Source organism: Aulonocara stuartgranti, assembly GCF_965226115.1.
Source record: "Aulonocara stuartgranti genome assembly, chromosome: 9".
NCBI classification, from domain to species: Eukaryota; Metazoa; Chordata; class Actinopteri; order Cichliformes; family Cichlidae; genus Aulonocara; species Aulonocara stuartgranti.
This window is the reverse complement of record NC_138960.1, coordinates 36,606,673-36,631,105: the sequence shown is the minus strand read 5'-3', so window position 1 is coordinate 36,631,105 and position 24,433 is coordinate 36,606,673. Positions and strand designations below refer to the sequence as shown.

The 24,433-nt window shown below is 41.3% G+C and overlaps 1 protein-coding gene across 1 annotated transcript in view; it reads right to left on the bottom strand.

The window, feature by feature from the left end:
* Positions 1-2,670: 2,670 nt before the first annotated feature.
* Positions 2,671-24,433, bottom strand: part of LOC309714362 (NACHT, LRR and PYD domains-containing protein 3-like) — a 40,347-nt gene continuing 18,584 nt past the window's right edge. Inside the window, exons 7-11 of the mRNA XM_082546751.1 lie at positions 18,234-18,401; positions 13,713-13,880; positions 6,289-6,465; positions 4,863-5,036; positions 2,671-4,361 (exon numbers count right to left, since the gene is read on the bottom strand). Coding sequence (XP_082402877.1) covers positions 4,349-4,361; positions 4,863-5,036; positions 6,289-6,465; positions 13,713-13,880; positions 18,234-18,401 — 700 coding nt within the window. The 3' untranslated portion in view covers positions 2,671-4,348. The remainder of the gene's footprint in view (positions 4,362-4,862; positions 5,037-6,288; positions 6,466-13,712; positions 13,881-18,233; positions 18,402-24,433) is intronic.

Genomic DNA, 24,433 nt, shown 5'->3' with positions numbered 1-24,433 from the left:
TATTTGATTCTTTTGTTTAGTTTTAATCCCTTAGGTCTTGCACCTTCGGGGTGTTCTTCGTCCATGTTTGTTGACATAGCTTGCTGTCATAGAGTTGTTTTGCCAACTGCTAACCGTCTTTTTACTGTCCTGGGGCCCGTTCTTCGTACCTCGCTAAGTAGGTTAGCCGGATTAGATTGTTGACGATTTCGCGTGATCCTGGATCAGTCGGTTCCCCGAAGCTCATCCGGGACTTGCTGTCATAGCAACAGAGCCGTAAGCGTAAACCTGCTCGGGAGCAGGTTTACTTTATGTAAACAGGATTAGATCGTGGCCACGCAGGTATGTCCGCTTCATTTATACGAAAGCAACAGCGATATTTTTCCACTGTTTCACCATAAATAAATATTATCAATGTAACTAAAGGTAATGCAGCACTTGATCCTTTTATTGATGTCACACAGATACATACAGGTCATTTCCTAAAAAAGGGAAATGAACTATTAACATTCTATTACATGTATGTGATTATTACAGATGTAATTCATATTTCAGAGTAGCAATTGTAAATTACTTCGTGTAATCAAGATGAGAGACCACGGCTATAAAAGCGAAGGTGGATTTGGGAAGCCTGTCGCAGCCATGTCCTGTCCGTATACGCGACCAACCCATTGCGGAAGGTGCAAGATTGATAAGGAGAGTCCTCAGAATTCAGCGTATATTGCGGGACAGACAGGATCCTTTAGCTCAGCGCGACAGTGTGCTCATAGAGAGATATCGATATTCCCGTGAGGGTATTATTTATTTAACCAACTTGTTGACGAGGGGGTGCAGGACCACCACCTGTCTTTTTTTCCTCTGCCCTTTTCTTGGTTGCTGTTATGAACAAACTAACAGAGTATTACAGGCCAGTATTACCTTGCCAAGAGACGCAAAGCAATCTAAGAGATAAATATTACCATTCTGTAGAATACTCCTGTATTCCACTTTTACTTGTTCCCATTTTCTTGTGGGTCCTGTTGTGGCTCTAATGTGAAAGGGGATATAATATAACATATTATAATATAATATAATGCCATATGATTTTGGACAATATAGTGTCATATGATAGATCTACCCTACCGCCTACTGGTGTTGGCCAGAGGGGCCGATGGCGCGATATGGCAGCCTGGCTACAACCGTAGCTGCCTCCACCAGTGTGTGAATGTGGGAGTGAATGAATAGTGGTATCGTAAAGCGCTTTGGGTGCCTTGGAAAGCGCTATATAAATCCAATCCATTATTATTATTATTATTAAATTACCTACGAGTTTGATTTGTCAGCAACTTTCTGCCAGCCCTCTCTCCTTGCTTTTGCAGCCTTTGCAGTGTTCTCTTGCGTTTTAATTAAACTCTGAAACTCCTGAAATCCCTCACTCATGAGTTCTTGCTCTGCTGCCGGAAAATACCGAGCACGCCCCTTCGACATTTTCGCCGACCAATCAGCGGGTTGCCGATCAATGTTTCTACTATCGATGCGTAGCCCCTTTTACGACACCCAGTGATGTCACATTCCTGCGTCCAGCTGTAGTAATCGTCAACAGCAGGTGTGTTCGGGGAACCGGATTAGCGAGCTCACGGTTAGCGCGATGATTTGATCTTGGATGTGTCATTTGATCTTGGATGTAGTAAGCGACGTACGAAGAACGGGCCCCTGCTCTCCTTGTGTGTGTACGCTACACAATTCAGCAGTAGCCTAACTCCACTTGAAATAACGCGCGAAGTCAGGATGTAGCGTCCAACTCCTTTTAATTAGTAAGTATTTCCTCATGGAGTGAAACTGAAATACAAATAACATAGCTAAAATTAACTTAGCATCATTAGCACGACAAAAATAGATTCCAATACACATCCATTAGCGTTAGCACACAACTACTAAAGTTTTCATCTACAGCAATTGTTTCCACAAAATATACATAAAATACAATCCTACAATTCAATACAAATGAAAACTTACAGACGGTGGTGTCGATGGCACAAACAAAAGGCAGATGTCGCTGGGTCAAATATCCCCACATGTGATCCGCTAGGAACTAAAAACATGGCTGACTTCCTGTCACTTCCCGAAACTGTTTTTCAAATTAAAACGAATTTCAAAATAAAATTAGCTCACTGCAAAGAGCGCCTATATTGCAATAAAATTAAGAGCGAAACATCCACACCAACTTTGCAGGAATAAAATATAAATAGTAAGACTTCAGGAGCACATACAAAACAAGACAAAGGCACACACTGGAGAGCAAAGTGCTTGGAGGTAGTGCAAAGGACTTGGTGTGAGTGTGTCAGTGTCCTGAGTGATGAGGGTCACTCAGACCATGGCACAGATTGGTGAGGAGAGGTGAGTTTGTTAGCAGTCTGAATGGCCCAAAGGAAGAAGGGGCATCAGTGACCAACATATTTCCATCACTGTGACTGTGAAAACAATTTACCATTGATCAGTGTGCTTCCCGTTCCACTCTGTTATACTCTGCTAATCTGTCAGATGTGTCATTTTGTTAAACGTGAAGATAGCTGAGTGTCCTGCAGCAAACCAAATCTGCCTGTGGGTCCAATTAAAGGGACCTAAAGCTGTGTTAGTTAAAATTAAAATTCTGGGACACCAGCAGCTTTTTGGTGTAGACAGAAGTTTATTGTGAGAAAGAACAGAATAAAATTTTTCAGTTCAGTTCATTTTTATTTCAAACATTTCAAACATGTGCCTTCACAATCATTACAAAATATCATTCCATTATTTGTTTGAAAAGGAGTAGGCTGAAGTATTTACTTATTTGTCCCTACCCCCTCAAGTTTTACCTCTCATTCATTTAATTTTTTTTTGTCTTAAATTAAACAAACAACATATGAAACATATAAACATATGAAGTAAAACAAAACATAACATACATAAATCAAAAACAAGAAATTAGCAAGCCCCACCACAGTATAGTTTCTTTCATATGAAAAATACAGAATGTGTATATTTGCAGATACACAAGTTATGGAAAAACAACAAACCAAAACAAAACAAAAAAACAACCAAAAAAGAACCGCAACACCATTACCAGCAACATTACCGTCCTGGGTTAACCCCGTTTTCTTCATTCTTATACTTATTTAAAATTAGGTTTTTATATTTTACTTTAAACTGTTTTATGTTTTGACTGTCTTTTATTTCTTCTGTTAGACTGTTCCATAATTTAACTCCTGCAATTGAGATTGACATAGTTCTTAAAGTTGTTCTAGCACTTTGTATTTTTAAATTCCATTTCCCTCTTAAGTTATACCCACCTTCTCTTTCTATGAACAATTTACAGATTTCTTTGGGAAGCAATTTATTTCTGACTTTATACATTATTTGCGCTGTTTTAAGCTTCACCAAGTCTTGGAATTTAATAGCTTGCATTTTGACAAAGAGTGCATTTGTATAGTCCCTGTACCCTACATTATTTATTAATCTAATGGCCCTTTTCTGTATTATAGTTATTGTTTGTGTGTTACTTTTGTATGTGTTTCCCCAGACCTCTACACAGTAGCTCATATATGGCAGTAGTAAAGCACAGTATAAAATGTGCAGTGCTTTCTGATCCAACATATGCTTTGCTTTTCCCAGGACGGCAATGCCCCGTGCCAATTTCCCCCGAACATAAGTAATGTGTGGCTTCCAACAGAGCTTGTGGTCAATGATCACCCCAAGAAATTTTATTTCATTTACTCTTTCTAAATATACATTGTCAACACATATTTCTACTTCGATGTTTTTCTTTTGGTTTCCAAACAACATAAATTTGGTTTTATCGAGATTCAATGATAATTTATTTATATCAAACCACTTCTTTAATATCGTTAATTCCTGTGTGATCATTTCCAAAACCTGTGGCAATTCCCCACCTGCACACAGTATATTTGTGTCATCTGCATTGAACATGTAAATACAAATAATGTTGATGGCACCTCTCCACTGACCATCTCCACATAAGATATCCGCAGCGCTTTCACTTCCCTATTGTACAGTTATAGATCAAAGGTTTAATCAGCTTATAACCAATGTCAACCTTCATTTATCTTTTCATCCTTATTTTTTGTTTTCATTACGATAACACAAGTTGAATCACACCATCATCCTATTACATTACAGTTAAAAGTTGGATTTCATGGTAATTAGTGCAACAGATTATTTTTTTTAACATTTTACATGACCTTTCCATCTAATTCTTTGTGCTTGTTGAGGTCTTCTATCTTCAAAAATCTGTGATCTTTCCCATTCACAGGATCTGTACACACAAGCTACTGCTTCTTCAGCCTCTCCATATCATCAGGACACAGGTCACTCTCTGTCAGCATACACAAGTTTATCAGAGCTTCCACCTGCAAATATACATAGACATTTGTGAACATGGGAAACGACTTAATTTTTTTCAGTGGAGGGGGGATATTTAGACATCAGCAGACAAAGTCAAACTAGCCTTCGCTTGACTGAAGGTATGACAGCTCGACCTCCACTTTAGACTCTTTTATTCAGATTGATCATTCTGGCTTCAATAGTCACTTTCCCCAAACCATCATCGACGTAATGCTACAAGACTGCTCAAATAAGTTCTACAGTTAATTAATGTTTCAATCTTAAATATGATTAAGCTATCTGTATCAATAGGTTATGCGCTACAAGCCTTTAAGGTGGCAGGAATTAAACATTACTTACAAATCTGTGACTTGATCCAGCTATCTACAAAGCTATACAAATATCTCACAATTACATGGGGAAAATCAGCCTCATAGGCTATAGGTTTACAGAAAATATTAAAAGAAAATACATACATTTAGTAATAAATGTAAAGCAACATGGGCACACTTAAACCATCCACTGACCTCAGAGTCTTCAGTCCACAATTTGGTTTCTCCACCAGATCACACAGCTGCCTCATGTCTGCATCTTTCAGTTTATTGTCAGTTAAGTCTAGCTCTTTTAGATGTGAGGGGTTGGATTTCAGAGCTGAGGCCAGAGCTGCACAACTGATTTCGGACAAACTGCAGCTATCCAGTCTGAAGAAAGAACATAAATTCATTAGACAAAGTTTCTAAATTAAATTACTCAGTGTTTCATATCTCTTCCGCACACAAGAAAGTTTAGAGAATATATATAAATTCAGAAAAAGAAAAATCCAAACAGCACATGCCAAAATTCTTTAAGAAATGCTTTGAAAAGTGTTGAAAGGTGTATCTCTATGTCTTTTGAGGCTATTGCTATTTTCCTATGAGATACATGTTTTTTACCTTAAATAACTTAAATGAATATCTTTTATTTTTTTTATTTTTTTTTAATTGGCCCAGCTTTGGCCCATGGGACCTCCCTGGGCTCAATCTGAAAGAGCAACATGGATCCACCCTCTTTTGGACCCACCAATCACAAGAGGAGCTATGGGGATCCTCTGCAGAATGAAGTAGGCAATGGTCAGGGGTGAAGTCCCTGGGGTTTTTAATCTAATCCAAAACTGGTTCTAGTGAAATCAATGTCACCTCTCTGCAATAGGTGTAGGCTGCTGGGGGATTCCCATGATTCACTGGGTGTCTCTTCTTCAATCACTATGTGTTAATAGACCTCTCTGCACTGAATCATATCTGTTATTAATCTCTGTCTCTCTTTCACAGCATGTCTTTAACCTGTCTTCCTTCTCTCTCCCCAACCGGTCACAGCAGATGGCCCCTCCCGTCCCTGAGCCTGATTCTGCCGGAGGTTTCTTCCTGTTAAAAGGGAGTTTTTCCTTCCCACTGTTGCCAAAGTGCTTGCTCACAGGACGTCATATGATTATTAGGTTTTTCTCTGTATCTATTATTGTAGGGTCTAGCTTACAATATAAAGCGCCTTGAGGTGACAGTAGTTGTGATTTGGCGCTGTCAAGAGGTGTTTCTCCATGCCACATTCCCTATCTATTTCATTTTGTTTATTCAGCCTTCTTTGTGTACATACAGTCTTTTGTTTGTTTTTTTTTCTATTGTTTTTCATTTCTTTCCTTTTGTTGTTTTGTTATGGCCTCTGTATCTTCCATGCACTGTTTAGGTTTGACCTTTGCTGTTTTTCTGTGATTCCTCATATTTAGATTTTTTTTTTTATATACACTGATGTTTGGTTTTTGCACATCTTTCAAGCAGCCAGAAACCATTATTTCTTTAGCTATTTTTGCATTCTGTCATCCGACCTTGCACCTCTAATATATAATCTAAGAGAATTATTATAACATGAGCTTTGTGTCACCACAGTCTTTATATCATAAGTTTAAAAAATGACTTGTCTGACCTCAGAATCTCCAGTCTACAGTGCCGACTCTCCAGAAAACCACAGAGCTGCTTCACTCCTGAATCCTGCAGGTCGTTGTTGTGACTCAGGTCCAGTTCTCTCAGATAGGAGGGGTTGGACTTCAGAGCTGAGCCCAAAGGAGTACAGCTAATCTCTGACAAACAGCAGCCCATCAATCTGAATTAAGGAAATTATATTGCAGAATGACAAAGACATTTAATATAGGACTAATATAGGACATCCAAAAGCATTTCCATTCATTTCATTTTCATTCTTTGTAATCCCTCTGTGTATCCCCAGGTTAGTTTGTTATCTAGGTTTAGGTTTCTGTTATTATGCTTCCCCCATGTCCCTTCTTGTGTTGTCAGTTTTGTCTCTGTTTTTCACTTTCTTTTTGTGTGTCGAGGTTGTGTCTCTGCAATCTGTACTTTCAGCCTTATTTTGACAGTGTCTTGTGTTAAGTTTCTGTTTTATTGTTTTGTAGTACTGAGTTTAATTATACTTTTTCTGGCCTTGTTGTCTCTCTCTGGTTCCATGTTTAGTCAAAATCAGTGTCTGTTTCCCCTTTCCTTGTGTATATCATCTGTTTTCTGTTTTATTCTGATAGCCACTTGTCCTGCATGCATCATGATCATTTTTGCTTCCCCTGTTTCCTCTCCTGTTTATATTGTCTGTATCTCTAGCTGTGCATTGTCGTGATCTCCCTTATTTCGCCAGCTGTGTGTCCTGTTAGTGTCCAGTGTAGTTTCATTGCTAATATTTCTCAGTGTATGTTTACTTCAGTTCTTTGTATTTTAGTTGCCTGTGACTGTAGTAATAAAGCTGTTTCAAGAACTCAGGCGGTCAGCACTCTGTACAGGCCAGTCAAATTGTTCCACACCAAACTCACTTATCCATATCTTTATGTGTCTTCGTTTCTGCACTGGTGAGCAGTCATGTTGGAGCAGAAAGGGCCATCACCAAACTTTTCCCAAAAATTTGGGAGCATAACATTGTCATTGCTTCTTAATTCAGATAAAACTGAGGTTATTGTACTCGGCCCTGAAAATCTTAGAAATATGGTATCTAAGCAGATTCTTACTCTGGATGGCATTACCTTGGCCTCCAGTAACACTGTGAGGTACCTTGGAGTCATTTTTGACCAGGATATGTCCTTCAATGCACATATTAAACAAATATGTAAGACTGCTTTCTTCCATTTGTGCAACATCTCTAAAATTAGAAATATCCTGTCTCAGAGTGACGCTGAAAAACTAGTTCATGCATTTATTACTTCCAGGCTGGACGACTGTAATTCATTATTATCAGGATGTCCAAAAAACTCCCTGAAAAGCCTTCAGCTAATCCAAAATGCTTCAACAAGAGTCCTGACAGGGACTAGAAAGAGAGAGCACATTTCTCCTGTTTTGGCTTCCCTTCATTGGCTTCCTGTTAAATCCAGAATTGAATTCAAATTCATGCTCCTCACATACAAGGCCTTAAATAATCAGGCCCCATCTTATCTTAATGACCTTGTAGTACCATATCACCCTATTAGAGCACTTCACTCTCGCTCTGCAGGCCTACTTGTTGTTCCTAGAGTATTTAAAAGTAGAATGGGAGGCAGAACCTTCAGTTTTCAGGCCCCTCTTCTGTGGAACCAGCTTCCAGTTTGGATTCAGGAGACAGACACTATCTCTACTTTTAAGATTAGGCTTCAAACTTTCCTTTTTGCTAAAGCATATAGTTAGGGCTGGACCAGGTGACCCTGAATCCTCCCTTATTTATGCTGCAATACACGTAGGCTGCTGGGGGATTCCCATGATGCATTGAGTTTTTCCTTTCCAGTCACCTTTCTCACTCACTATATATTAATAGACCTCTCTGCATTGAATCATATCTGTTATTAACCTCTGTCTCTCTTCCACAGCATGTCTTTATCCTGTCTTCCTTCTCTCTCCCCAACTGGTCGCAGCAGATGGCCACCCCTCCCCGAGCTTGGTTCTGCCGGATGTTTCTTCCTGTTAAAAGGGAGTTTTTCCTTCGCACTGTCGCCAATGTGCTTGCTCATAGGGGGTCATATGATTGTTGGGTTTTTCTCTGTATTTATGAAGTGCCTTGAGGCGACTTTTGTTGTTATTTGGTGCTATATAAATAAAATTGAATTGAATTGAATTGAATTGAATTCAATGTCTTGTTATGCTGAAGCATTAAGAGTTCCTTTCACTGAAACAAGGGGAACAATCTCAACTCCTGAAAAACCACTAACCCCACTCTGACTTCATTTGCTGCCATGTTCAATCACTTCCACTTTGTCTTGATGCATGCTCAATCATCTACGTAAGGAAATCCCAAAGAATTGATTCTGTTCATCTGGGCATAGCCTTTTTAGTGACCATTTCACCATCTTACAATCCTGTAACTTCAGCAATTCTCAACTGTCTGTGAATGGTACTCATGGCTAGTGATCCATGGACATGACAATTTAAATGCTAATCATCATGAAACTGACCTCACAGCTCATTGTTCATTCAGTGGTTCTAGTTTGTCATTATGCAAATGTACTGTTTATACAGGGAGTGCAGAATTATTAAAAAAAAAAAAAAAAAAAAAAAAATTCCCACGTGTGGGACTAATAAAGGTTATCTTATCTTATCTTATCTTATTAGGCAAATGAGTATTTTTGTCATGGTCCTGGGCCATGTTGGCCCAGTATTCTTGGTTCCTTGTATTTTCACTCCTTATTTAGGCCATGTTTTCTGAGGTGTCCTGTTGTGGTGTTCCCTAAGTGTTTTCCCTTTGTGACTCTTACCCCCTTTGTGCCCCTCTGTGTATTTATGAGCTCTCGTCTCTCTTTGTGTTTAGTCCATGTTTCCCCCAGCCTGTTATGTCTGTGTTCTCCCCGTGCTCTCTCTCCTCCTGTCTTAACCTCTGTGTACTTCCTGTTTTACTTTGACAGTCTCTCGTCAGTATGCGTCATGTTGTGTTCACTCCTGCCCTGTCTCGTTATGTTTATCAGTGTCACCTGTGTTCCCCACCTGTGTGTAATCTCCCTGTGTTCTCTGAGTGTATTTAAGTTGTGTCTTCTGTCATGGTAGTTGCTGGTTCGTCTTTGTTGTTTCCCCTCGGTCTCCCTGCGTCTTCCCGTATGTATTTCCCCGGACCTCCCTGCATCCTCGTTTCTGGTTTGTGTTATTAGTTCTACCCAGTTTAGGTTTTCCTGTTTCATGGTACCCACACCGTTGCTGTTTGTATTTTTGGTTGTCAAATAAACACTCATCTGCACCAGAGCTGCCGCATTTTGGGTCCTATTTCAACTCCACACGGCTTGCCCCGCAAACCGTGACAATTTTGTCCACATCATCCTCTTCATGCATGTTGTCTTACTCCAAGCTGTATAGGCTCGAAAGCCTACTACCAATTAAGCATATTAGGTGATGTGCATCTCTTTAATGAGAAGGGGTGTGGTCTAATGACATCAACACCCTATATCAGGTGTGCATAATTATTAGGCAACGTCCTTTCCTTTGGCAAAATGAAGGACTTGAGAGGCTCAGAAAAGTCAAGAATAGTGAGTTATCTTGCAGAGGGATGCAGCAGTCTCAAAATTGCAAAGCTTCTGAAGCGTGATCATCGAACAATCAAGCGTTTCATTCAAAATAGTCAACAGGGTCGCAAGAAGTTTGTGGAAAAACCAAGGCACAAAATAACTGCCCATGAACTGAGAAAAGTCAAGCGTGCAGCTGCCAAGATGCCACTTGCCACCAGTTTGGCCATATTTCAGAGCTGCAACATCACTGGAGTGCCCAAAAGCACAAGGTGTGCAATACTCAGAGACATGGCCAAGGTAAGAAAGGCTGAAAGACGACCACCACTGAACAAGACACACAAGCTGAAACGTCAAGACTGGGCCAAGAAATATCTCAAGACTGGTTTTTCTAAGGTTTTATGGACTGATGAAATGAGAGTGAGTCTTGATGGGCCAGATGGATGGGCCCGTGGCTGGATTGGTAAAGGGCAGAGAGCTCCAGTCCCACTCAGACGCCAGCAAGGTGGAGGTGGAGTACTGGTTTGGGCTGGTATCATCAAAGATGAGCTTGTGGGGCCTTTTCGGGTTGAGGATGGAGTCAAGCTCAACTCCCAGTCCTACTGCCAGTTTCTGGAAGACACCTTCTTCAAGCAGTGGTACAGGAAGAAGTCTGCATCCTTCAAGAAAAACATTATTTTCATGCAGGACAATGCTCCATCACACGTGTCCAAGTACTCCACAGCATGGCTGGCAAGAAACGGTATAAAAGAAGAAAAACTAATGACATGGCCACCTTGTTCACCTGATCTGAACTCCATTGAGAACCTGTGGTCCATCATCAAATGTGAGATTTACAAGGAGGGAAAACAGTACACCTCTCTGAACAGTGTCTGGGAGGCTGTGGTTGCTGCTGCACGCAATGTTGATGGTGAACAGATCAAAACACTGACAGAATCCATGGATGGCAGGCTTTTGAGTGTCCTTGCAAAGAAAGGTGGCTATATTGGTCGCTGATTTGTTTTTGTTTTGTTTTTGAATGTCAGAAATGTATATTTGTGAATGTGGAGATGTTATATTGGTTACACTGGTAAAAATAAATAATTGAAATGGGTATATATTTGTTTTTTGTTAAGTTGTCTAATAATTATGCACAGTAATAGTCACCTGCACACACAGATATCCCCCTAAAATAGCTAAAACTAAAAACAAACTAAAAACTACTTCCAAAAACATTCAGCTTTGATATTAATGAGTTTTTTGGGTTCATTGAGAACATGGTTGTTGTTCAATAATAAAATTATTCCTCAAAAATACAACTTGCCTAATAATTCTGCACCCCCTGTAAGGTTGGAAACCTGCAGTCAGCTGAGACTGAAGAAGTCACTTGGATGAGTGACGAAATGCTTCTTCCACTGAAAATCCTATGTCCAGATAAACAGAATCAATTTTTAGCACTTTCACTTTGCTATAAGCAACCCATTCTGTAACAAATGTTTACAAAAGCAGTCTTCATGTCTAGGTGTTTGATTTTGTACACCTGGGGAACTGGAGGTGATTGGAACACCTGAATTCAATTATTTGGATGGGCTGAATATTGTTAGCAGTATATTGCACGTCATACCACCTTTCTGGTGGTATGACTCTGAAGCTGTTATCTCAACAGATAGCTGCAAAGGAAATTTCACTAGCAACAGATTGCACTACATTAAAAATTATTTGTAAATGTTTTTTATAATTTTTTTTTAAATTACGCTTCCTCCAGAAGTAGAGACTACAATAGTCTTTACTCAATGAGTCAATGACACACTTCCAGTCCAGTCTATTAATAAGGTGAACACCCAGGTATATGAAGCCCTCCACCATATTTACCATTTCTCCAAGGTTAGAAATGGTGTTCAACTCAGGCTTGGGCCTCCAAAAATATCTCACCATGTCTTTTTCTTCTTGGCTTGGCTTGGCGTCCACTTCTCTATTCAGTTTTCACAAATGATCTGCCGTATGTCTTGGATAAATCTCATCTTGTAATGTATGCTGATGATTCCACCATGTTTTATTCAGCCAGTGGCAACTCTGAATTGACCAACGTATTGCAACAAGATTTGCTGAACGTGTTTTACTGGCTAAGTAAAATTAACATGATTTTAAACATCTAAAATCTATGTTAATAGGAAGTAGAGTACGCTTAGTCACAACTAACCCACAACTAAATCTTTCCATAGCTGGAATGGTAAATGGCCTGTATTTATATAGCGCTTTACTAGTCCCTAAGGACCCCAAAGCGCTTTACATATCCAGTCATCCACCCATTCACACACACACATTCACACACTGGTGATGGCAAGCCACATTGTAGCCACAGCCACCCTGGGGCGCACTGACAGAGGCCAGGCTGCCGGACACTGGCGCCACCGGGCCCTCTGACCACCACCAGTAGGCAACAGGTGAAGTGTCTTGCCCAAGGACACAACGACTGAGACTGCCCAAGCCGGGGCTCGAACCGGCAACCTTCCGATTACAAGGCGAACCCCCAACTCTTGAGCCACAATCACCCCAATGGTACTAGAACAGGTGACCCAGATTAAATTACTTGGTGTTACTATAAACCACCACCTTTCATGGTCTCAGCACATTGACTGTGTTATTAAGAAAATGGGACAGTGCATAGCTATGGCTAGGAAATGCTCCTTTTATATTACTTTTTTTGTCAATTATGAAAGGTGTCATTAATGCACTAGTATTATCTCATCTAGAGTACTGTTCAATCATTTGGTCAGCAGCTAATAAGACAGATCTGATCAGACTTCAGTTAGTCAAGAACAAGGCAGCCAGATTAGTGTTAAGGTGTTCAAACTATAGAAATATCTATAACTTTCTTTGCTTTCAAATAAGCTAAATTATACTATGGCTTACTCGTATTTTTTAAGAAAGCAATACTTTTAAAGACACCATATTTTTTTTCTGCTCAGTTGCAGTATCCAGATGAAATACATAATCATAGTACATGATTTTCAACAAAACACAATTTGGTAACTCCTCAACTTAAAAGTTGAGAAAGTAAACTGCCATCGGTCAAGAGAGGTAGCCCTCTGGAGCCTAAGACTGGCCAAGCCGAGTTTTAAAAAAAAAAAAAAAGTAATGACGTAAGATGTTAAGGTAACAAGTGTGCAATAGAGGGCAGATGGGGCAGAGTTCATCAATATTGAGACAAAACAGGATGTTTTCCAGAGTAATGGTATCTTCTCCTGGCTCAAACTAAGATTGAAGATGTGCTGTAAAAATGGACCTTCCATGACCTTCCAAGCTATATAGTTTGTCTTCCATATTTCCAACTATATCCATCACATACTGTGTATGCTACCATTGTATATAGTGTATTATCTTACTTTTTTCATTGATTGTACTTAATTGTATTTTTGTATTTCCTTCATATATCTGTACCTGAGCTGAGGTGAGTTTGGATGGGTCCTAGACTTAAGGTGTTAAACACATTGGCTCTATTTAGGTTTCCCACGGTTTAATAGTTCTTGTTCTGTGATCTTTTTCATTCCTGACCACACATCTTTCGTTTTCCCTGATCTTGTTTTCTGCCTGTTTTTGTAAATAATGTACCACGTTATAATATACCTCCTGTCCCTATAATGGTTTTCTCTTTTTCTTTTTATTGGCTTTACCTACAATGGCCATAATACTATCAGAAATACTTCAGAGATTAACCAATAAAAAAAATGCCCTGGTCTGAATTCTTCCTGACAAAAAAAGAAGGTAAATCAGAGTAAATTATCACTTCGAAGACTTCTCTTATATTAGGGTTTTAAATGTTTAGCTTTTGGACTGAAACGGTCAAAATACTATGGTTTAGTATCATATCAGTCTTCTGTCAGTTTAGTGCCAGCACAACAAAAACACAGTTTCTGACCTCAGAGTCTCCAGTCTACATTGCCGACTCTCCAGAAAACCACACAACTGTTTCATTCCCGAATCCTGCAGCTTGTTCCCTCTCAGGTCCAGATGTTTAAGATGGGAAGGGTTAGACTTCAGAGCTGCAAACAGGCAGCTGATCTCTGACAAACTGCAGCTCCTCAATCTGAATAAAGCATAGGAAGTATTATCTGTTTAGAGATGAAAAAGATCCAGAATGTAGAAGTTGAACACAGAAGCTGAAAATTAAAATTCTAAATGAAGTATAACAAATACCAAAATATAAACAGAACAATGAGTGAAACAAATTAATGACTGTATACTTCTGTTTCACTAAATATGGAAATATTAAGATGATGTTCCTATGAGATATATATGTAAGTATGTGTATATAAAAATAAAGGCGTTGAAATTTCAACTATGCATGGATTTAAACATGCAAAAGTTTGGGCAACCTTGTAATGGTCATTATTTTCCTGTATAAATCACTGGTTGTTACAATAAAAAATGTCAGTTAAATATATCATATAGGAGACACACACAGTGATATTTGAGAAGTGAAATGAAGTTTATTGGATTTACAGAAAACGTGCAATAATTGTTTAAACAAAATCAGGCAGGTGCATAAATTTGGGCACCACAAAAAAAGAAATGAAATCAATATTTAGTAGATCCACCTTTACAGAAATTACAGCCTCTAAACGCTTCCTGTGGGTTCCAATGAGAGTCTGGATTGTGGTTGAAGGTATTTTGGACCATTCCTCTTTACAAAATATCTCTAGTTCATTCAGGTTTGATGGCTTCCGAGCATGGACAGCTCTCTTTAACTCACACCACAGATTTTCAATAATATTCAGGTCTGGGGACTGAGATGGCCATTCCAGAACGTTGTACCTGTTCCTCTGCATGAATGCCTTAGTGGATTTAGAGCAGTGTTTCGGGTCATTGTCTTGTTGAAAGATGCATTGGCCTCCAGAAACTGCTGATGCTGAGTGGAATCCATGTGTCCCTCAACTTTTACAAGATTCCCAGTCCCTGCACTGGCCACACAGCCCCACAGCATGATGGAACCACCACCATATTTTTCTGTAGGTAGCGGGTGTTTTTCTTGGAATGCTGTGTTCTTTTTCCTCCATGCATAACGCCCCTTGTTATGCCCAAATAACTCAATTTAGTTACATCAGTCCACAGCACCTTATTCCAGAATGAAGCTGGCTTGTCCAAATTTGCTTTAGCATACCTCAAGCGGCTCTGTTTGTGCTGTGGGTGGAGAAAAGGCTTCCTTTGCATCACTCTCACATACAGCATCTCCTTGTGTAAAGTGCGCCGAATGGTTGAACGATGCACAGTGACTCCATCTGCTGTAACATGATGTTGTAGGTCTTTGGTGCTGGTCTGTGGGTTGACTCTGACTGGTCTCACCATTCGTCGCTTCTGTCTATCCAAGATTTTTCTTGGTCTGCCACTTTGAGCCGTAACTTGAACTGAGTCTGTGGTCTTCCATTTTCTCAGTATGTTCCTAACTGTGGATACAGACAGTTTAAATCTCTGAGACAGCTTTCTGTATCCTTCCCCTAAACCATGATGGTGAACAATCTCTGTCTTCAGGTCATTTGACAGTTGTTTTGAGACCCTCATGTTGCTACTCTTCAGAGAATATTAAAAGAGGAGGGAAACTTACAATTGACCACCTTAAATACTCTTTCTCATTAATGGATTCACCTGTGTATGTAGGTCAGGGGTCACTGAGCTTACCGAGCCAATTTGAGTTCCGATAATTAGTTCTAAAAGTTTTGAAATCAATAAAATGACAACAGTGCCCAAATTTATGCACCTGCCTGATTTTGTTTAAACAATTATTACACACTTTCTGTAAATCCAATAAACTTCATTTCACTTCTCAAATATCACTGTGTGTCTCCTATATGATATATTTAACTGACATTTTTTATTGTAACAACCAACGATTTATACACGGAAATAATGACTATTAACAAGGTTGTCCAAACTTTTGCATCCCACTGTATATATACACCCTTTTGTGAATCGCTACCTCATTGTGGTGCATGGATTTGTGTGTCCCAGGGATCCCAGTGGGTAAGTTGTCTGTGTTGTCAAGGGCTTTGCCCTCCTGATAGGGTCTCCCATTGGTCCTGGTGAGACTAGTGACTGAGACATGGAATGTCACTTCTCTGCTGGGGAGGGAGCCTGAGCTACTGCGTGAGGTTGAGAGGTACCAACTAGATATAGTTGTGCTCACCTCAATGCACAGCTTGGGCTCCAAAACCAGACACCTGGCTAGACTCAGTCTGGAGTAGATCTTGGTGAGAGGCATCGGGCTGGGGGTGGCTATTCTAGTTTCCCCTTTGGTTTTTTCCAGTGGATGAGAGTTTTTTTTTCCCTGCACCTTAGGGTCAGGGAATGGGTCCTGAATGCTGTCTGCGCTTATGTGTCAAACCACAGTTCAGAGTGCCCAACCTTCTTGGAGTCCCTGGGTGGGGTGCTTAAGGCTACTTAACCTTGGGACTCTGTTGCCTTTCTGGGACACTTCAATGCTCATGTAGGCAATGACAGTGAGACCTGGAGGGGTGTGACTGGGAGGAACGGCCTGACAGATCTGAACCCAAGCAGTGTTCTGTTACTGGACTTCTGCGCAAACCACAGTTTGTCCATGACAAACACCATGTTTGAACATAATGGTGTCCATAAGAAAGTAAGTTAAGTTTATTTATTAAGCCCTTCTCACAGACAGGCAGTCACAAAGCGCTGTGCAGAAAGTTTAAAATAAACAGTACAATCAATCGATCTTATACACAATGTAAAAGGTTAAATGTAAGTTAAATAATGTGAAGAATATAAAATACGTAGATCAACAAAATGCTTGTTTGAACAGTAAAGTTTTTAACTGATTTTTAAAAGAATCCACAGTCAACCATATGTAATTGTGGTGGTAGACTGTTCCACAGCCTTGGTGCAACAGACTGAAAGGCTCTGTCCCCTTTCGTCTTCAGTCGTGTACGGGGAACAACCAACAGACTCTGAGTCTATGAGCGGAGACGATGAGCAGCAGTGTATTTTATATGAAGCTTGGATAAATAATCTGGGGCCTGGCCATGTAATGCTCTGTATGATAAAACAAGAATTTTAAAACAAATTCTAAACACTATTGGAAGCCAGTGTAAAGAATATAAGATGGGAGTAATGTTAGCACGCTTCCTAGAACGAGTTGGTAGACTGGCTGCTGCATTTTGTATTGCCTGGAGGAGAGAGAAATGTGATTTATCCAAGCTGGTAAACAGGGAATTACAGTAAACGTGATGACACAAATGCATGGATGAGATTTTTCCAGTTCATCTAAAGAGACCATATGTCACAGTTTAGAGATGTTTCTTAAGTGAAAGAAACAGGAACAAGACAAAGATATTACATGAAAGTCAAGGCCCAGAGAAGAGTCAAATATTACTCCAAGATTCTGAATATTTGACTTGACAGAAGAACTGAAAGAGGCAAGAACCTGATTAATTTTAGAATGTAGCTCAGGAGGAGCTATGATCATGGTCTCAGTCTTGTTCGTGTTTAGAACGAGGTAGTTGCTTGAAAGCCAATCAGAAACCTGTGTTAACCTCTTAAGCCCCAACGCCCCCTGATACATGGGCAAAAGGCAGGAGATCAGGTGGGCTTGGGGCTTAAGAGGTTAAGCACTGGACCAGGGTCCAGTGCACATGGATACCCTAGGCCACAGGTTAGTTATCAATTTTGTTATCATATCATCAGATCTGCTGCCATATGTTCTGGATACTTTGGTGAAGAGAGGCGCTGAGCTGTCAACTGATCAACAGCTTGTGATGAGTTGGATAAGGTAGCGGAGGAGGATGCTGGACAGCTTGGAGTAAATGTATAGTGAAGGTGCACTGGGAACACCTGGCAGAGGCCCCCATCCACGAGATCATTAACTCCCCCTCTGACAGAGATTCAACAGAATTCCAAGGGAAACTGGGTATATAGATCATCAATAAATCATGTTCAGCTCCATTGCTGAAGCTGCTACAACCTCCACACGGAGGTTGGTGCCTGTCATAGTGGTAACCCCTAAATCAGATGGGGGGCACCAGAGGTGAAGGGAGCCATAAGGCTCAAGAAGCAGTCCTATTTGGATTGGTTAGCCTGTGGGACTTTGGAGGGAGCCAATAGGTACCAACAGGCCAAGCAGAACGCAGCTTGGGCAGTCACAGTAACAAAAACTTGGGTCAAGGAGGAGTTCGTGGAGGCCATGGAAAAAAACTTTCAGATTGCCTCAGATAGAATCTGGTGCTCCACCTGCACTGTGTATAGTGCAGGTGGAGCACTGATGACTTCAACTGAGGATATTGTCATACCATGGAAGGAATGCTCCAAATATAGGGGGATCACACATCTCAGCCTCCCTGGGAAAGTCTATGCTGGGGTAGAAAACCCTTTCTCTTACTCAAACTTATGTTATATACTTTCATTTCTGCACAACATAAACAGGGCATCTTACCCCAGTGTTTCCAGTCTACAGTTTCGACCCTCCAGAAAGCCACACAGCTGTTTCACTCCTGAATACTGCAGGTTGTTCTGACTCAGGTACAGCTCTCTCATGTTGGAGGGATTGGACTTCAGTGCTAAGCCCAGACAGCTGATCTCCGATAACCTGCAATTCTCCAGTCTGAATAATAAATGAAAGATTTAAGTTAATTAGTTATGTGCTTGAAATTCTTCAGTGTTTTATAGTTTTCTTGGAGCTGAAAATTCAGATTCAGTTTACAGAAGTCCAGTAAAGTGAAACTTCAAATGGCTGAAGCTTGCAGAATGCCCGCCTTTTTTATCCCATGGCTAACAAGCCGTAAGGACTCTCAGCCATGGGACCTAGAACCTGAAAAACAGGGCAGGAAGAGAGAGAGAGAGAGAGAGAGAGAGAGAGAGAGAGAGAGAGAGAGAGGAGGAAAAAACAGCATTCTCCAACAGGGAGAATCTCCGACCGTAACGCCCTAAAAATCCACCTCTAGTAAAACCAGTGCTCTGTGTGGTTAACTGATGTGCACTGGACAGTGCATCCGCTAATATATTGTCTACCCCTTTTTTATGTCTGATGTCCAAGTTGTATTCCTGAACTAGTAGAGCCCATCTCTAGAAGTAGGAGATTGGATTATTGATGTCATCAGTTCCCTTCTGGAGCCCCCATGGCACTGGCGTCCACCTCCAGGCTGAATGCTCTAATGAAATCTGGGGCGGCCAGCACTGCACAGGAGGGACTTAGCACCATCAAAGATGTGTTGGCACTCAGTGGTCCACTAAAAAGGTTCCTTTGGGCTACAGAGGCGGGTTAGAGGGGCCACCACGGTTGAGAAGTTCCAGCAGAAACACCGATAGTAGCCCACGAGGCCCAGGAACCGCCTAAGTTCCCGCCAGGTGGTAGGAACAGGGTAGTTTACTACCGCCGCCACTTTGGCATTCACAGGGCACACTTAGGGACCGACCCACCAGCAGTCACCCTCCTGTTCTCGGCCAGGATTGGTCCCAAAACTGACACCCCAAGGATCATTTCCCCCCCCTGCCGGGTGCGGGTGGACATGAAACTGGAAAACCTAAACTGGGCAAAACTAACAAAACAAACCAGAAACGAAGATGCAGGGAGGTCCGGGGAAATACACAGAGAGACACAGGGAGACCGAGGGAAACAACACAGACCAATTAGTTTAGGACGGGTGAACACACACTATAAGTACACATACCAGTAATCAGGGATGGGAAACAGGAGGGAAACACGCTTGGGGGACATAACAGCTGACGAGGTAGGGGAAACGTAAACAGAACACACTGACATAAGACAGAGACTTTCAAAGTAAAACAGGAAACACATACACGTAATGACACAAACTCAGAAATGCAGACCAGACACAGATATACACGGGCAGAAAGAAAAGAACACTAACCGAGGAAGAACAGAACCAAAATTACAATAATAGAAAACACAAAACGCTGGGTCAAAAGGACCCAGGATCATGCCGTAAAATCTACAACACCACTCTCCTGACTCCACCTATCAAACAATATTCCTTTTTCCTTGCAAACTCAAGAAAGGTTTGCTTGGGGGGCCTACGGAGGGACCGGAAATGCTTTCTGTAAGCTTCAGGCACTAATTCATATGCTTTGAGAATGGCACTCAGTACCCTATCATACACTAAACTGTCCTTAACGGTGAGAGCCGCACACACCCCCTGCGCCTTACCCACCAGTTTACACTGCCTCAGCAGAGGCCAAACCTCTTTAGGCCAGTGCAAGGCTATGGCAATATGTTCAAATGCATTAAAATATGCCTCTAATTCTGTTTCATTCTTACCCACATCAAATCAAATCAAAATCAAATCAAATCAAATCAAATCACTTTTATTGTCACATCACATGTGCAGGCACACTGGCACAGCACATGCAAGTGAAATTCTTGTGTGCGAGCCCCACAAGCAACAGAGATGTGCAAACACATCAACACAAACGAGCAAAATACAAGAATGGCCAACCTGAAACTAATAAATATATGTACAATATATAATAGTGTATGCATTTGTATGCACAAATCCTGGAGGGGCAAGCAAAAAATGAATAAACTTGAAACAGCTGAGCTGAAAAACTAAAAGCATCAGGCTCTCTGAGGCCAAAATAACAAACAAAAACACTCCCCCTTCCTATAAACAAAACACGTGGTATAACTTCCCTCAAGAAAAAAAAAATACAATACCTGACGTCTCTGGCTGTCCACAAAACAGGAGAAAACTTTGGTCAAACAAAAATGGCGGAGAACCCCTACCAGCCTACACTGCTCTCTATCACTATCACAGTATTCCAAACGTAGAAAGAAAACAGAAGCGCTATACACACACGGCGCTCAGAGCCTCCTATGGCTAACAAGCCATAACGCTACTCAGCCGCGGCACCTGGAACTTCAAAGACAGGAAAAGGGAGAGGGAGAGAGAGGGAGAGAAAGAAGAAAAGAAAAACACAGCATTCTCAAACAGGGAGAACCTTCTAGCAACCCATGACCGTAATAATTGGCATCCAGTAAAAAGTGACCATTATCCTTTTAGTGTTGACTCTTAACAACTGACCCTTGTCCTGGTCAGACACCAACTAAAGAGAAACACTAACAAATGGAACAGCACTGTCACCTCTTATGTAGCAGGTTTATCAGACAAATTTTCTCCAATAACTATATCCCAGTGGACCTCAGACCCAGCCACACACTCAGACAAAAACTGGTTTATCAAAAGGACAAAACTCCCAAACACAAACTAAACAACGTAGTGTATGCTGTGCAGTGAGGAGTGCTCAGACCTCTTCACTGGAGAAACCAAACAGCCCCTCCATAAACACATAGCACAACAGAAGGGCAACATCGACAGGAAAAGACTAAGCTTAACATTTGAACCTAAAGGATAAAGGTCACTCTTTTGAGGATGCTAATGTTCACATTTTGGACAGAGAAGACAAAGAGTTTGTAAGAGCAGTGAAACAGGATTTATGTGCACTGTGTCTAAAACTCATTGAACAGAGGGAGTGGCTTAAAACTGTCTGCCACATACAATGCAGTTTTGAGATCAAGGTTCAAGATTCTTTATTTGTCACATGCATAGTTATACAAGTATAACACACAGTGAAATGTAGCCTGACACGCTCCTCGACAGATCCCTTCCCAGGTGCCTCAATTCCCACTCACATCTTGTGTCACGTGACCTCAATAGGTAATATGATAGGGAGACAACCTCTCACAGTGGTTTCACCCAAAACCTTTAGTGCTAATAACCTATGCTGTTTTTTATACCTTGACTTATGTGATGAGGGGCATGAGAGGGTCTATGAACCACTTAAGGGACAGCTCCCACTGAGGTTTAAATAGATACATGGGACTCCACCATTTTGTTTTACAAGAGAAGCATATGGGACGTGAGGTGAAACGTCTTTGCGAAACTTAAAGGAGCCTAGTCACTCCCTTTCAAGCCCCTTAGGTCTCGATGCATGGTAAGGCGCTTGTCTTGATGCCAGTAGCTTCTATCTTCTCCTTTGGCCAGCTTATTATCCTTGCGGGGTCTCTGATGACTAGCAGGATGTAGGTGTTGAATGTTAATCTTCCTGACCCCTCAGCATTTGCTTTACTCTCTGCAGGTATTTGGTGGTCGTGGTTTTCCTTGCAACCCCTTCATGGATCCTATTTGCCTTTGGGATTCCAAGGTACAAGTAGATGTCCTCAGTGTCTGCTATGTTGCCTTCTAGTAGTGCAGTCCCTTCCATTTTGACTACCTTTCTTCTCTTGGTTACCATCCGACTAAACTTCTCCAGTCCAAATGACATTCCAATATCATTGCTACAGATCCATCCATGTAGAGGAGGTGGCGAATTTTTGATCCATTCTGACGTTAGTATCCACTATTGTTAATGATCTGACTAATGATCTGGGGTTCACATCTACAGGGAGTGCAGAATTATTAGGCAAGTTGTATTTTTGAGGAATAGTTTTATTATTAAACAACAACCATGTTCTCAATGAACCCAAAAAACTCATTAATATCAAAGCTGAATGTTTTTGGAAGTAGTTTTTAGTTTGTTTTTAGTTTTAGCTATTTTAGGGGGATATCTGTGTGTGCAGGTGACTATTACTGTGCATAATTATTAGGCAACTTAACAAAAAACAAATATATACCCATTTCAATTACCGTATTTTCACGACCATAAGACGCACTGTACTAAAAGGCGCAGTCTCAGTTATGTGTGCCATTACTGTATTTAACACACACATAAGGCGCACTGGATTATAGGGCGCATACAAGTACCGTATGCGTATTTAAAAATAAAGCGGGAGCAAACCTGAGTTCGGTACCTTACTCACATTTCTATTACCGGTAATCGTCATCATCAACAACACACAAGCATACAAGTGTGCATATTTAAAAATAAAGCAGGAGCAAAACTGAGTTTGGTACTCACATTTTTATTACCAGTAATCGTCATCATCAACAACACACAAGCATACAAGTGTGCGTATTTAAAAATAAAGCAGGAGCAAAACAAAGTTTGGTACTCACATTTTTATCATCAATCAAACCCATCGAAGTCCTCATCCTCTGTGTCTGAATTGAACAGCTGCGCTAAATCTCCATCAAACATGCCAGGTTCACTTTCTTCACTGTCAGAGTCACTTTCCGTGCCGTGCGGCTCCTCGGAAATGATGCCAGCTTTTGCGAAAGCTCGAACAACAGTGCCAGCAGACATGTTAGCCCAAGCATCTACAATCCATTGGCAAATTGTGGCGTAACTCGCCCGGCGCTGCCTTCCACTCTTGGTGAAACTGTGGTCTCCATCGGTCATCCATCGCTCCCACGCCGCTCGCAGCCTTACTTTGAACGGCCGGTTCACACCGATGTCCAGCGGTTGGAGTTCCTTTGTCAGGCCTCCCGGAATGACAGCAAGCTCACAGTTCATTTGTTTCACTAGTTTTTTCACATCGGCTGTGAGATGGGCACGCATAGAGTCACAGATTAAGAGCGATGGTGATGCGTGGAAAAAACCACCTGGTCTCCTTACATACACCTCCCTCAGCCACTCTTTCATCATTTCCTCATCCATCCAGCCCTTTTCATTTGCCTTAATGATGATTCCTGCTGGAAACTTCTCTTTAGGCAAAGTCTTTCGCTTAAAAATCACCATAGGCGGCAGTTTCTGTCCATTAGCATGGCAGCCAAGCACAACAGTGAAAGAAGACTTTTCATACCCCGTTGTGCGTATCGCTACCGTGCTGGTCCCCTTCTTCTCCACAGTGTGACTCACCGGGATGTCAAAAGTGAGCGGGACCTCGTCCATGTTTGTGATGTGGCTGGGCTGGATGTTTTTGTCGCCGATGTGTTTGCTGCAGTAGGAGCGGAAGATGGCCAGCTTTTCCTTATAATCCGCTGGAAGTTGCTGCGCTACCGTAGTCCTGGTCCAGATGGAAAAATGGCACCGTTTCATAAAACGAAAGCACCAAGACGGAGCTCCTTGGAAATGTTCAATGTTCATCTCTTCAGCTAGTGAAACTGTCAGGGTCCTGGGTCTCCTGACCCAGCGTTTTAGTTCTTTGTGATTTTTGTATTATTGTACTTGGTGTGAGTTATTCTATGGGTTCTAGTTTTGTCAGGGTCCTGGGTCTCCTGACCCAGCGTTTTAGTTCTTTGTGATTTTTGTATTATTCTACTTGGTGTGAGTTATTCTATGGTTTCTAGTTTCGATCCCTTGCCCTTCTTGTTTCTCTGTGTCCCCTCTGTTCTGTAAGTCTGTGTCTGCATGTTTGAGTTCCCCTCCATGTCTATCGGTTCTTAGAGTCTTCTGCCTTATGGTTTATGTCTCTGTGTTTCTTAATTGCTGTCTCCACGGTGTCAAGTTTGCGTCTCTGTGTGATCCTTCCTGTTTTACTTTGAAGGTCCGTGACTTATGTGAATGTGTCCTGCTTTGCTTGTCTCGTCAGTTCTAATTTCCCCCAGCTGTGCTCTCCTTCTGTGTCTCATTCTCCTCGTTACTTCCCAGTGTATTTAGACCCTGTGTTTCTCTGAGTCAGTGTTGCGTCGTACCCTCATCAAGCTGTGTGTTTTGCCTCCGTGTTGCCAGTGTTTTGTCTCCAGCTCCAGTTCAGTGTTTCTGCTACAGTGCTTTAGTCCACCAGTGTTTTTGTTTGTC